Genomic DNA, 14,185 nt, shown 5'->3' with positions numbered 1-14,185 from the left:
TCAGTTTAAACACTACCACCGCATCGGAAACAAATGGCGCTCTGAGGAAGAAGGCACGACGCAAGTAACTCTCCCAGCATCTTTTTCTTGCGCTCTTTTTAATCAAATATAAAATTTTGTATTATTTTTGCAATAAAATATTCATAATCTAGTCCCAAGCTCTCCGATCACTTAGGTATTTTTAGTAGTAACATTTAAATTTATTTATAGATAATGCCTGACATGACATTTACCCTTTAAGCTTATATTTTTTTAATGAACATAAGGGACGAGACGAGCAGGACGTTCAGCTGATGGTAATTGATACGCCCTACATTACAATGCAGTGCCGCTCAGGATTCATGAAAAACCTCAAAAATTCTGAGCGGCACTACAATTGCGTTTGTCACCTTGAGACATAAGATGTTAAGTCTCATTTGCCCAATAATTTCACTGGCTGCGGCACCCTTCAGACCAAAACATCTTAATGCTTACACATTACTGCTTCACGGCAGAAATAGGCGCCGTTGTGGCACCCATAATCTAGCCGGCATCCTGTGCAAAGGAGCCTCACACTGGTGTTGTATTGGTATTCTATTGTTTTTGCTATAAAATATTCATAATGTAGTCACAGTCTCTCCGATCACTATTACTTATAGATAATGCTTGACATGACATCTACCCTTAAAGCTAATCTGAAAATGAAAATGAAATGAAAATGAATTTATTTCGGAAGAAAAACTGACACATTCACACAAAAAAGTTAAAGAGAACAAAATATATGCTTAATCTAATACTAAACTTACTTAACTTAATACAAAAGAAACAAAAGCAAAACTTGATGCGGCAGTGGTCTTCCAAAACTGGAGTCCACTCAGTTATAGTTGTGTCCATACATTATGAGCACAACACTGATTTTCAGTGACCCCATTGTGTGAAGTTTGGAGCTGAACTGACATATTTTAAATGTAAAATATAATTAATTGTGGCACTAAAATAATTATTATGAGAAAAAAAAAATGATTAACAAAAAAAATGTTACTAAAAATAAATAATGACAATAACAAAAATAATAAAAAACGTATGTGTGTAAATATATAAGGAAGAAAAAAAAATAATAAATACGAGAAGCTATTTTATATAATACAATGAAATTTAAACAGTGTTCACCAAGGCAGGAGATGTAGGGAGGTATTGGTAATTAATAAGTATTTTTTGTATTTTTTTCTAAAATTCGAGACTGTACTTATGCTAATAGTAAATGCTAATTTATGATAGCAGATATGCTTTAAGGCCTAATTAATACGACGTCCCGTAATAGGCGTTTTAAGCATGAAGTGTTGATGAGAAATCGCTGCTGAACTTTCTTACATATCTATTTGAACAATATCGTCCAATAAATAAATAACTTGAAGTAAAATTTTGCAGTAATTTACATATCTATATATATAAAAATGAATTGCTGTTCGTTAGTCTTACTAAAACTCGAGAACGGCTGGACCGATTTGGCTATTTATGGTCTTAAATTATTTATGGAAGTCCAGAGAAGGTTTAAAAGATGAATAAATATGAAAATGCTCAGAATTAAATAAAAATTACGATTTTGTTTTTCCTTTGATGTGGGGACACATCAAAAACAAAATCGTCGTTCAGAAATCAAATTAAAATAATGGCTTAAAATGAATAACTAATAAGAATTTAAAGAGGTAAAAAATAAACTTAATTTTAGGTAACTAAGTAGATAAACCACAGTTGTTAACTATCTATAAGGTTATTTATGTAGTTTGATAAATCTTAAGTTTTGTTAAAAAAAGAATTTCTTTTGTTTGTTTGAAGTTTTTTTTTATACAGGAGTTTAGGTCTTTTATTTATCCATTAAGACAGTACGAAGTCTACCGGGTCAGTTAGTATTAAATAAATATCCTCGCAATTTGAATAGCGACGGCAAGCCAATCTCATTTTCATGGCCGGTCTGAATTAATTCATATAATAGATCGAATTGGTCTTCAAATAATTAATGACAATTTCGGGTTCATAATAAACCTACATTGGTCTGTGAGTAAATATTCGAAACTGATATTAATTATTATGTATCAGATTCAAATGTTCAATACCAATTTGTGAACAGAGCTTACTTAGATATTGCTTAGACTTATCTGTGGAGTTGAGATGAAGTCCGTATTTATAAATATTTCTTTAAGTGCGCGCTAAGCTTAAACTTAACTCGCACATAAGTACCACGATAACGACGACATAGGAAAAGCTCAGACTATGAGCCGAACAAAATGGAAATGAACAATTCTTGCATCATCACAACTGTTGTTGGGCGTTTTATATAATTACCTATTTACAAATCTTCATTTTTTTATGAAAATAAAGGAAGAGATGAGCAGGACGTTAGGCTAATGAAAATTAATATGCCCTGCCTAAAAAAATTTTGAGCGGGACTCCAATTCCGCTCGTCACCTTGACATATAAGATGTTGAGTCTCATTTGCCCAGTAATTTCACTAGTTACGGCGCCCTTCAGACCGAAACACAATAATGTTTACACATTACTGCTTCACGGCAGAAAAAGGCGCCGTTGTGGTACCCATAATCTAGCCGGCATCTAACCTAAATTTATTGTTTTTATTGATAAAACATTCTTTAAAAACACACTTTTTTATAAAAGCAAAAATTTGAAAATATATCAATATTGTGATCCAATCTGAATATTTTACACATATATGAGTTGGATGGGAATGTTTAAGCCGTAGTTATTTCTTTTTGTTCGTACGTATTGTTCGCGCCAATTAACTAATATCTATACTAATATATAAAGCTGCAGTGTTTGTTTGTTTGTTTGTTTGAACGCGCTAATCTCTGGTACCACTGGTCCGATTTGAATGATTCTTTCAGTGTTGGGTAGTCCATTTATATATCCAAGGCTATAGGCTATGTTTTTGTTTTTTCAAAATTAGGGATCCGTAATAAAATTGCTATTTTGTAACACAAGGTGTAAAATCGAAAACCTATTTTTGCGTGCGCTGCAAAAACTATTGGCAATAGAACGAAATGATGTACAGGCTATAATATAGGCAATATTTTATTACTTATAAAACTATCGCGTGAATTATACTTTATATGGCAAAACAACGTTTGCCGGGTCAGCTAGTTCATTATATACTCCATACTCCTTTTTATACATATTCCCTCGTTTCGATCTAGAAGCGCCATGTTTTTTTATATTATATCCATTTATTATTTATGTATTGACTTCGCCTGCATCTGTTGTAACGGAATTTTTTAACGTAATTTATACCCACTTCAAGATGTACAATTAACATTAAAATTTGTACACGCATAAAGAATAGATAAGAATACATTTATCTATTAAACAATCTAATTATAACAGCATAAATCAAACATTTTAATTTTATGTACTTTTGATGTTGTTTTAGTAGATACTAAAAAAATTAATGAATAAAACGAAATAGAATACGATTTCAATTTTCATTTTCTTATTAATGGTTTTGAGCTAAAATTAAAAATTGTGTTAATTCTTATCGTGTATGTAGCCGTTTTGTATTTCGAAGCTATGCTAGCATTTGTTACTTTCATCGCTGCCAATGAATATAATACAAGTCTAAAAGAATTCCTAATGTCTATCCACCCATTAATAGCCAGTGATTACAAATGAGGTTTTCGTTTCCATGCTATTATTATTATTTTTAAACAATCATCATATCAGCCGAAAGATATCCACTGCTGGACAAAGGCCTCCCCCAAAGATCTCCACAACAATCGGTCCTGCTCTCATGCAACGTATTCCGGCGATCTTGACCAAATCGTCGGTCCATCTTGTGGGGGGCCTACCAACACTGCGTCTTTCGATACGTGGTCGCCATTCGAGGACTTTACTGCTCCAGCGGCCTTCTGTCCGTCAAATTATGAGTCTTGCCCACTGCCACTAACTAAACTAACTAAACCTAAACCGTAGGGTCATGGTACGAAATTGGGGCTTCTATATCGGCAAATAGCTCCTTATTTGTGTACATTTTGCGTGCCAGATTCACTTCAACCAGTGCAGTTCTTTCTAGAAGCTCAGAATCTTTCAGGAGTTTTCGCAGAATCCTTGGAGTAAAGACGATATCTTTCTGTTGGTCAGCCACTTCTGTTTAAATATTAACTAACTAATATTAACTAACTCGGATATAAAAATATCAATCAATCACTTTGACGGCCTTACAACTAAACTTAGTATAAATTTATATCTGATAATAAACCAATAATATGCAAAATGCTTACAAAAAGACATTTTGTTTTTGATTGGTTTATTCGGTCCTATAAACGTTTTCCGCGTATATTTGCAAGGATTGAAATTTGGAAAACTTTAGAATTATCATTATATAAATAGCTCTGTCAGGGATATAGTCAACATTTTGCATATTCTTGGTATATTCTAAAGTATAACTTTTTACCAAGTTTATTTGTAAAGCCGTATATGTTTAACAGAAATCATCATAGATCATTCTTCGTCTTATTGTATTAATAATAAGATTACCACTTAAAAGCTAATCTATAAAGGTTAAAAAGCTTTTTAACATCAGAGCCAGAAGCAAGATCAAATTTAAGTCAAGAACATTATCATACAATAAAGAAATGGCGGAGGTTGGTAATAAGTTCAACGAACGTACGGGGAAGTAAATATGTATGTAAAGAAAGTTTCGAAAATTGTTCGTAATCCGACGTTACAGATTTGCTATGATATATAATTAAGGCATTTTGTGGGACACCCTTCTTCATTTAATATTTTTCAAGTAGTTTTTATTACGTAATACACTGGCCTTCAAAAGTAAGTATCACACTTTTAAAATTGGGATAACGTTTTAAGTTCACAAGATATATTTTCGAAATAAAAAGGACTCCAAAGAGAATTTAATTTTGTGCATATAAACTTTATAGTCGGTAACCTTCTTTTAAGAATTGGCTGAAAAAAAACTTCAAAAACAAAACCATTCCTTTTTCAAAGTGGACGTTTCCGAATTACAATTTTACCATTCACATTTTTCTTTCTGTTTTAAATTTTTTTCAAGATCGATGGGTCTTGTTTTAAAAATTTATGCTAAAAAGCACATAACATTTATTTATCATGCCTCTTTCAGTTGAAGAATGTGCTAGGATCATGGCTTTTCTGAATGGTGGGTGTGACGGTACGAACGGTCCAGAAGGTAAAGCGAAGGTACGAAGAGACTGGACACCATCTGAGGAGACCTTGTAATGGCAGACCCAGGTGTACCAGTGCCCGAGAAGATCGTTATATTATTTCCACTGTGTTAAGAAATCGCCACCAAAATGCAGTTGAAGTCCAGTAACAGCTACTTTAGACCCAGAGGGACTACATTAGTGACAGTACAGTGAGAAGAAGACTTGCTGAAGCAAATTTGAAACCCCGAAGACCAGCGAGTGGCCCAAAACTCGAGAGACCGCATCGAGTAGCGAGACTGCGATACGCCCGTGAACACATGCAGTGGGATGAAGAAGAATGGTCAAGAATTTTGTTTGCAGATGAGTCTCGATTCCCCCGTTACACGTCTGATGGAAGGCGAAGTGTTTACAGGCGACCTGGTGAGCGATACCTTCAAGCCTGCATCTCAGAAAGAGTCCAATATGGTGGAGGCAGTGTACATGTATGGGCTGGCATATCTTCAGAAGGTCGCACAGAGCTAGTAGCCATAGAAAATGGCACCCTCACTGGGCAAAGATATGCTCAAGAGATTCTCAATGAGAATGCAGGGCCGTATTTAGCAAATATGGGTGATGGATTGATGCTGATGCATGATAATGCCCGGCCACACACGGCTCATATCGTACAAGAGTATATTCAGGAGGTCGGTATCAGCGTGATGGCTTGGCCATCAAGAAGTCCTGATCTCAACCCGATTGAACACGCCTGGGATGAGCTTGGGAGGCTAGTCAGAAATCGTACCACCTACTACCCTCAGGGCACTAAAGCAGGCCCTGGTAGAAGAATGGGAAATTATTCCCCAACATCGGCTCCGAAAACTATTGTTCAGTAAAAAAAAAATCCCACAAAATTTTAGTTGAATTTTTTTACACTAAACTAAAAATGTCTAATTTCATTGTTTTATCTTTTTTAAGTTAAAAATGTTACTAATGTATAATTTTAGTTTCTAAGAATTAAAGTCTGTAAAATTTGCAACAAAATGTTTTTAACCTTAAATCTCTACCTTCTATAGTTATGAAAAAAATTTAATTTGAAAAGTGTGATACTTACTTTTGCAGGCCAGTGTAATTGTTCACATGGTGGAGACTACTTTTGGAGCAATTAATTTTTAAAAAATGTTATGGTATAATTCATGTCTACTCATAATAACAATAAGGCTTCGATGAAATCATAACAAGGCGTCAACAGTTAGCTATGGTTCGTGGGTTACACCAGATACTGAACAATCATAAAGCCACGCGTGGATGTGTCTCTATTTCACGTTCTTTTGAGATAGTGAAATATCGTGAATAATGTTTGTTAGCTACGCATAACAGGGAGAAGACCAAATTATCGGGAGACGGGCTAATATATAATCAACCTAAATGAAAACTCCTAAAAAAAGCCTTTCACAAAATAACATCATCCACGTAAACATGAATGTTCATAAAATATATTCATAAAATGAAAACTACTATGCCAACCTACATTAAATTTTATGGGACGAAATAGCAACTATTTCACATCAAACTAAAAAAGAATCACGTAATTCGATTCATAAATCTCAGCTTAATCGGTGTACATACATAAAACAACAATTCCAATCGAATTGAGAAACTCTTCCTTTTTGAAGTCGGTTAAAAATGATATCCCTCACTTCTGGGATTAAAGGCCGTTCCCAATATACTATCTACAGATAGAGATAAATTACTATCTTCTACTGTCAGAAATTAGCTGACAGTAATCTGAAGCTGTCCTAATATACCCGATAAGTCATTCTTATCGTCTTATACTGGGACGCATAAATTGTAATTTCCATACAAACTTCTGTCGCTGGTAAGCTATACGTCGTCCCATTGACAGACAGCGTGCATGGCTAAGGTGAGTTACGGTCGATAAGTTTATTGGGACAGAAAAGTCAACGATAGCTACGATTTTTATCTCAAGTAAGAGATAGACTGAATACTGGGAACGACCGTTAATATATAAATTAATAAGAACAATTTGTATATTTAATCCCAATTATTTAGATTTGAATTTTATTTTAAAATTAATTTCATTAATTTATCTATTTAATTCCAGCAGTGACGGAAATCACTTAAAAAAACAAATTGTTTATCCTATATTTGTATCAAATCTTCCTAGTATTCATTTAACCCTTAAAATTATTAACAGATCGAAACAAAACCAAACCCGTCCGTAATGAAGTCAACCATCTTACAACACTGCCGGAGAATGAAGTCGTGGTTGCCATGAAGGGTCTTCCCAGAGCTGGAGAGATCACCAGGGCACAATTGAGGATTAAGGAAAGCAAGGAATTTAAGGTACATATGGACAGACATTAAATTGTTTTACGAAAAGGTTTGCCTTTACAAAACTATAACAAGCTAATATGCAACTAACCATACGGTATGAGCTAGTTAAGAGGGGACGCTAGCAGCGTTATTCCATACAAACGTATTCCCCTTTTTTCTCCTTGGATAATGCTTCTAGAGAGATTTTTTGTCAAAAAATCTAGATATGCTAAAGCAATGTCTGTATCTTTTCTTTTTTTTTTTCAATCAACTAACGACATAAGAAAATATGACTCTTCAAACATCGTAGAAAATGCCATTTTCATACCGCCTTGTTCAGACGAATGCGTAACAATTTTGAAAGGTTTTTAAGAAAAAAGGAGAACGTACAAACATAGACTCTTTTTTCCTGAAAATATTGTATCAAAAATTTTTTTGGTAGGTTCAATATTCTAGAGGAAAACAGGAAATACGAAACCTCTATTTAATCAAAATTTTGTAGGTAAAATTTGTCTAATCTTTGCATATGGTCTTCTTTATCGAGTGGATATAATCAGAACACACAAGCTAACATAAATAACAACCTGCACTATACAAGTATCTTGTAAGGACGTTACCGCAGGGCAATAAACAGTTATTAAGATGTGAAAAGAGCCTTTTTTATTTCAGAACACGGTCGACAAGCTCGTACAAAGAGCAAATGCATCTATCATAATAGGCACGTCATCCTGGAAGGAGCAGTTTACAGAAGCTCTTACGGCCAGCTCAGGTACAAACAGTATAGTCTTTAAAAACTCAAACCTGATTGGCAGTTGATAGTTTTGTCTATCTATCTATCTATCAAGTTCCTTTTTGGTACGGTGATTTGAGTGGTTCATAGTTAGTAATATAATATTATATTATAATCCAATAAATTACATTAGTGCATACCTCTCTGGAATTCTGAAGTTCCACATCTCCAGAAATGAAGAATCGATTGAGCGGTTGATAGGTGAGGGCCAGATGGAGGGGAAAAGAGCGCGAGGACACTCACCAACGCGATGGACGGATCTAACCAAAGCACTGACCCAGACAACTGTGGTGGAGTGCTCCCGCAATGCTACAAACCGACCAAAGTGGAAGAGCATCGTGCGGGAGACAGTGCGACCCAAAACTAAAGAGGCGACTGACGACTAATGCCACATCATCTTAGCGGCCATAACCACGCTGACAAGAGTGAACGATTGAGAAGAAGTGGATACCTAATTATAAGAATAGCAATTTGAATGGTACCTACTACGAGTTATTTAAACTTCGTGATGCCAAGCGTTCTGAAGGTGCTGGTGTGGGACATGACTTGCGTCCATATTCCTTCTCACGTCCAGGATTCTTCAGTTAGTGCTTCGGTTTGCTGCATTGATTTTCGAAGACAACATCACAAATATGTCGGCTCAATGAGTCCTACATCTTTGTGTCGTTAGATGTCGAGACACTTGGCCTTTGAGGTCCAGAAATGCAATATTGTACCAAGTACTATCTACGCATCTGATTAGAGCTATTGGAGACTCGAGCGCAGACAGTTATTTCGGCCAATTCCCAAGCGAAAATGCTGCCAGTATTTTTGGCACAGTTCCACGTAGTGCAATAGCATTTACTACATTTAATCATGTTAGTATTATTTATATCATAGACAATGTACTAGCGTATAGACAAACGAAGCGTGCGAGGGAGAAGAACATATCTAACAGAAATACAGCAAGATAGAAAAGGATAGCGAATCTATTGTAACCACTGACTTGGAGCCCTATTACCAAAATCGAAACACAAAGTTTCGGCTGACGGATCGTACATTTTTCTATCACGAAAGTGTTTTGGATCCGAGGATCGATTCGAATTTCGCGATTAGACATTTTGTATTTCGTTTACCTAATTCCCAAATTCACTTGACATTAACTTTTTCGTTGTTTGCCACTTACGGCCGTTCCCATTATAGTATCTACAGATAGATACAAATTACTACCTTCTACAATCAGTAATTAGCAGGCAATAATCTGAAGGCAATATAGCCGATAAGTCATTCTCATCGCCTTATATTGGGACGCGTCAATTGAAGTTTCCATACAAACTTCTATCGCTGGTAAGCTATACGTCGTTCCATTGACAGACAGCGTGTACGGATAAGGTGAGATACCGTCGATAAGTTTATTGGGACAGAAAATTCAACGATAGTTACGGTTTTTATCTTAAGTAAGAGATAGACTGAATATTTAGAACGGCAGTTAGTATGGTTATGTCTATGGTTTCGAAACGAAATCGGTCCGCACAATCGGATCCGAAAAACTCTGGTAATAGGATTTAATTCGATGTTCGTCGTTCTTACGTTTCGGAACGAAATTTCGGCTTTCAATTTTGGTAATAGACCTCCTGTATAAATACCACTGGACAGACTGTTCCATATGTTTGACAGAATTTTTTGTGCCTACTTCAAGCACCACTCGCGAGTGTCCAGAGAACTAATTTTGACGTATAATACAAATGGCTGCGACAGAAGTGTATTCTGAAGTATTTTTGCATTTTAATTAATTTCGTTCGTTTTTAGTGTTATTGATACTTCAAGAATCAACGTGATAAAGTACACATCTTTTTTTTTGTAAATAATTTCCCACCATCTTTCGATGTTTGTTTAGCTGAGGTTGTCATCACTAGTTTTAGTAAGGCAGACTCTCGCTACATAGCCAACAGCGCCAAAATGGCGAATATCAAACAGGCTCAAAAGCGATTGACAGCCGCCAGTCCAGTGGTAAAAAGTAGTACATTGTAACTGTAACCTATTTTGATTGACAAGTCGGTATCGTTACGTTTGGCAATTAGCTCCTTGGTATTTTTCATCAAAACAAGCTTTCCTACCACTAGCTAACGTACACATTGACAAGTCAAAATTGATTACGCATTATCGGGCTGTCAAATCGTTTATACGCTTGTATATTATAATTCTATGATTCAAATTCAAATATTTTTATTCAAAATAGGATGTGACATCATTCATTGAAAGTCAAAAGACTACCATCCATTCCAAAATGAATGCCTGAGACCTGAGAAGAACGGGCGCTAAATATGTTTACAAAGTAATATTGTACAATTAAACATAAACTTATTTAAAAGCCTGAGGGCGGTCGCTCAATTCCCAATCTGTGGTATCATTTAGAAAGTAATTTATGTTATAGTAACCATTACCACACAAACGTTTTTTTAAACAATTCTTTCGATTGATATGAGCATTGTTATGTTGTAAATAAATGTTGTCCACATACTAAATAATTCCTTATTATCTGACTCGTGTAAAATGCGCCAATTATTTCATTTATAAGTTACCTGTATAAGCTTTTACGATAGTAAAGAAACAATTTATATAATAATACATATTTGCAGATAATCCTGATGAGTCGCCATCTTGGGGAGACTACTTAATGCACGTACTAACATTGTTTTGGAAAGTTATATTTGCATTTGTTCCACCCACTGGTAAGTTTTAATACCTCGAAGTTTAAACTGCAGCTCTGTCATAGAACTTTAACATTAACTCGTCTACTCTCCTTGTTAAAATATTACTCGATATTAAAGAAATCTCTTCAGTAAATGAGATATTTCTGTGACATTGATATTAACGCGAATGCTTTATTCATTTCCTGAGAGAAAATCTTTTGCTTCCGGACATTTTTTTTTCGAGTTATTTCCTTCACTGCTTGCTCCCTAGACAAGGCAAGGCTAGATCGCGTTCTTAATATTTAATATATAAGGAATATTTTGCGGATGGCATCTCTTTGTACCGATCAATACGGATGAAGAGTTTAAATAATTGAATTTCATTTCATACTTAAATACTTTATATTCTATTAACTACTCCATTTTAATATCACAAGAACATTCATATAGTAATTTTTTCCTAATCCAGATTAAGGTCAGATTGAGTGTATACTCAACCTACTGCTGATAAAATAATTCTGCGAGTCCGAGAAAAATGACACAACTCCGAATTTGTAAAATTTATTATATTACAATTTATTTAAGTACAAGCCATCATATTACGAGTGGAATATTTCAAAAATGTCATGCATTCTAGCAGACGTCTACCTTTTGGAATTTACTGTTCTGATTATAAAATATTTTATTATAGTAACATCATTATTTTTGGAATCGTTTCATAGATGCTCCGGTTATGCGCAGAAATATGTGATTATGATTCATTACTACCGCATCTTTGTACCAAACACCCACGGCACACGGCTATCACTGAAAAATTTACATAATGATGTTATCGAAGCAACAATTGTAAAAGGAAAATATACGCGAGAAGAAGTGATAATACCCCGCATCCCAATGATAGGTACTGCAATATCCAGTGCGGCTGATGACCATAAATTATTCAGTGTCAGAAATTCTATGTTGCCTGTTCCCGGGTTAGGAAACCGTCAACTTTATTTGTTTACGCGCAAAGTAACCAAACAAGAAATATTGTAAAACATAACGCATTAAATGAATATCATCCAAATTATAAATTTTTGCATTCTACGAAATATATGAGTTCTATGAAAAATTCTTGTTGAGACATAAACGGGCTCACTCGGAATTACGTTACATTTATTCACGGACGAGTAAAAAAATAAGGACTCCGCGCCGTGATATTAGCAAGTGAAGCACGAGTGTGTGCACTTACGGGGGATACTAGTTACACAATTTTTTCTCCCTTACATAATCATTTTTATTTATATGGCCACAAATACTTTTATAGTATCGTTATTACTCTTAATCACAACGCACGACGGCATTTTTAAAATATTTTATTGCGACAAAAACTGATCAGACGATGGCAAATCTCATAATGGCGGCCGATCGGCTTGTATTAATGTAAGTGTGTGCGTGGGGCTATGTATTTACTCGTTTACCGGCTTATTTTGGTGCTTCACTTTTATGTAAGGTGACACGGAGTCCTTCTTTTTTTACTCGTCCGTGCATTTACTATAATTTTTACAATTTACTTTTGACATAACTAAGTCTGTCTGTGCAGCTAGTTATGGAAATTGATTTGTGACCTTGGGCTCTATCTTGTTTCTATTTTCAGACATTGGCGGAGGCTATGTCTGCTTCGTTGTCTCCATCATCTGCATCGGACTGGTGACGGCAGTTATCGGTGACGTGGCTTCTCACTTTGGGTGCACTCTTGGCATCAAGGATTCAGTTACTGCCATTGTCTTCGTCGCATTAGGGACTAGCATACCGGGTAGGTATACATTGATTATTTGATGATTGATGATTGACTGTTTGATGCCAAAATAGTATAAAAAAATATTAAAAAATGCCGTCGTGCCTTGTGAAAAAGTGTAAAAACGATACTATAAAAGTATATTTCAATGCAATGAATATCAAGGCCATATATGATTATTTAAGGGATAAAATATTGTGTAACTGATATCCCCCGTAACCGCACACACACTAGCATAACGGTGCTTCACTTGCTAATAGCATGGCGCGGAGTTCTACCTTTTTTACTCGTCCGTGGTCTGAAGGTGTTAAATTATTAGTAAATTTCGCTAGATACTCCAGTGAATCAAATAAGTACTCCAGTTTTTTTATGACGATACGTCACTCGAACAACTCGTATTCAAATTTTATTTGTATATTACCGACTTCCATTCTTCTTCCGACTTCTTCCAATATCACCAAATCTTTCATTGAGAGCATGTTTGTTTGTACTCTGGGACCTTTTTTAATACATCCCCGATCTGATTAGCATTTCCAAATACTTTCACATATGCCTCGTTTTTGTGCAGTCAATAAACTCCATTTATCTTATCCTCTCTGTATGACCGCATCACCTCAACGCGTTATTTTACGGGAAAAAGTGAACCAACTGATGTTAAACGGGATGGATACATAGTGAGGCGAGAGATAAGAAAACGGAGACTATTATCTGGTTTTCATACGCCATCCTCCCTTATGTGTGAACAAGGCCTAATGTGATTGTACTTCCGTCTGTGTTATTCGCATTTTTCGAATCAAATTTGCATTATTTATCCACACGGGTTATATTTTTTTATTTATATTAAAACTAGCCCATCCCTCCCGCTTCTCTGGGTGGATTTTGAAAGGAAATAAAATAATGAATGAACATTGGAATTTTAAAAATAAGTAGCCATAAACCATCTAGGATATATTCCGCATGGAATGGTGGTAGTTTCATGTCGATACGATTAGTGGTTTAGGCGTGATTGAGCCTCAAACAAAGAACATTTTCATTATATATATATATATATTCTCTATAGATATATATATTCTCTATAGATATATATATATATATTTCTTCCGTGAAGTAATGTGTAAGCGTTATTGCATTTCGGTCCGAAGGGCGTCGTAGCTAGTGATATTACTGGGCAAATGAGACTTAACATCTTATGTCTCAAGGTGATGAGCGCAATTGTAGTGCCGCTGAGAATTTTTGGATTTTTCAAGAATTCTGAGCGACACTGCATTTTAATGGGCAGGGTGTATCAATTACAATCAGCTGAGCGTCTTGCTCGTCTACTTATTGTCATAACAAAAAAAATCTGTTTTGAGCATTATTTTTTCTTCGAGATAGAAAATTTAAATTTTAAGTGTAAGCTACTACTCTGCACACCCGTTCTATATCATATTCATCTCGTTAGTTTTAATATTTAGGCTTTAATTTG

At 35.1% G+C, this 14,185-nt stretch overlaps 1 protein-coding gene across 2 annotated transcripts in view; it reads left to right on the top strand.

Annotated features, from left to right (window-relative positions):
- Positions 1–14,185, top strand: part of LOC126964855 (sodium/calcium exchanger 1) — a 146,908-nt gene that overhangs the window by 117,081 nt on the left and 15,642 nt on the right. For both annotated transcript variants that reach the window (XR_007729440.1, XM_050808174.1), the window contains exons 3-6: positions 7,363–7,511; positions 8,151–8,250; positions 10,890–10,982; positions 12,580–12,738. Coding sequence is in view for 1 of the 2 variants with exons in the window: in XM_050808174.1 (XP_050664131.1) it covers positions 7,363–7,511; positions 8,151–8,250; positions 10,890–10,982; positions 12,580–12,738 (501 nt within the window). In the remaining variant the exon portion in view is untranslated. The remainder of the gene's footprint in view (positions 1–7,362; positions 7,512–8,150; positions 8,251–10,889; positions 10,983–12,579; positions 12,739–14,185) is intronic.

This window comes from Leptidea sinapis, chromosome 6, assembly GCF_905404315.1.
Source record: "Leptidea sinapis chromosome 6, ilLepSina1.1, whole genome shotgun sequence".
Taxonomy (NCBI): Eukaryota; Metazoa; Arthropoda; class Insecta; order Lepidoptera; family Pieridae; genus Leptidea; species Leptidea sinapis.
Note: the sequence above shows the minus strand (reverse complement) of the source record. Positions and strands in the feature narration are given on the sequence as shown.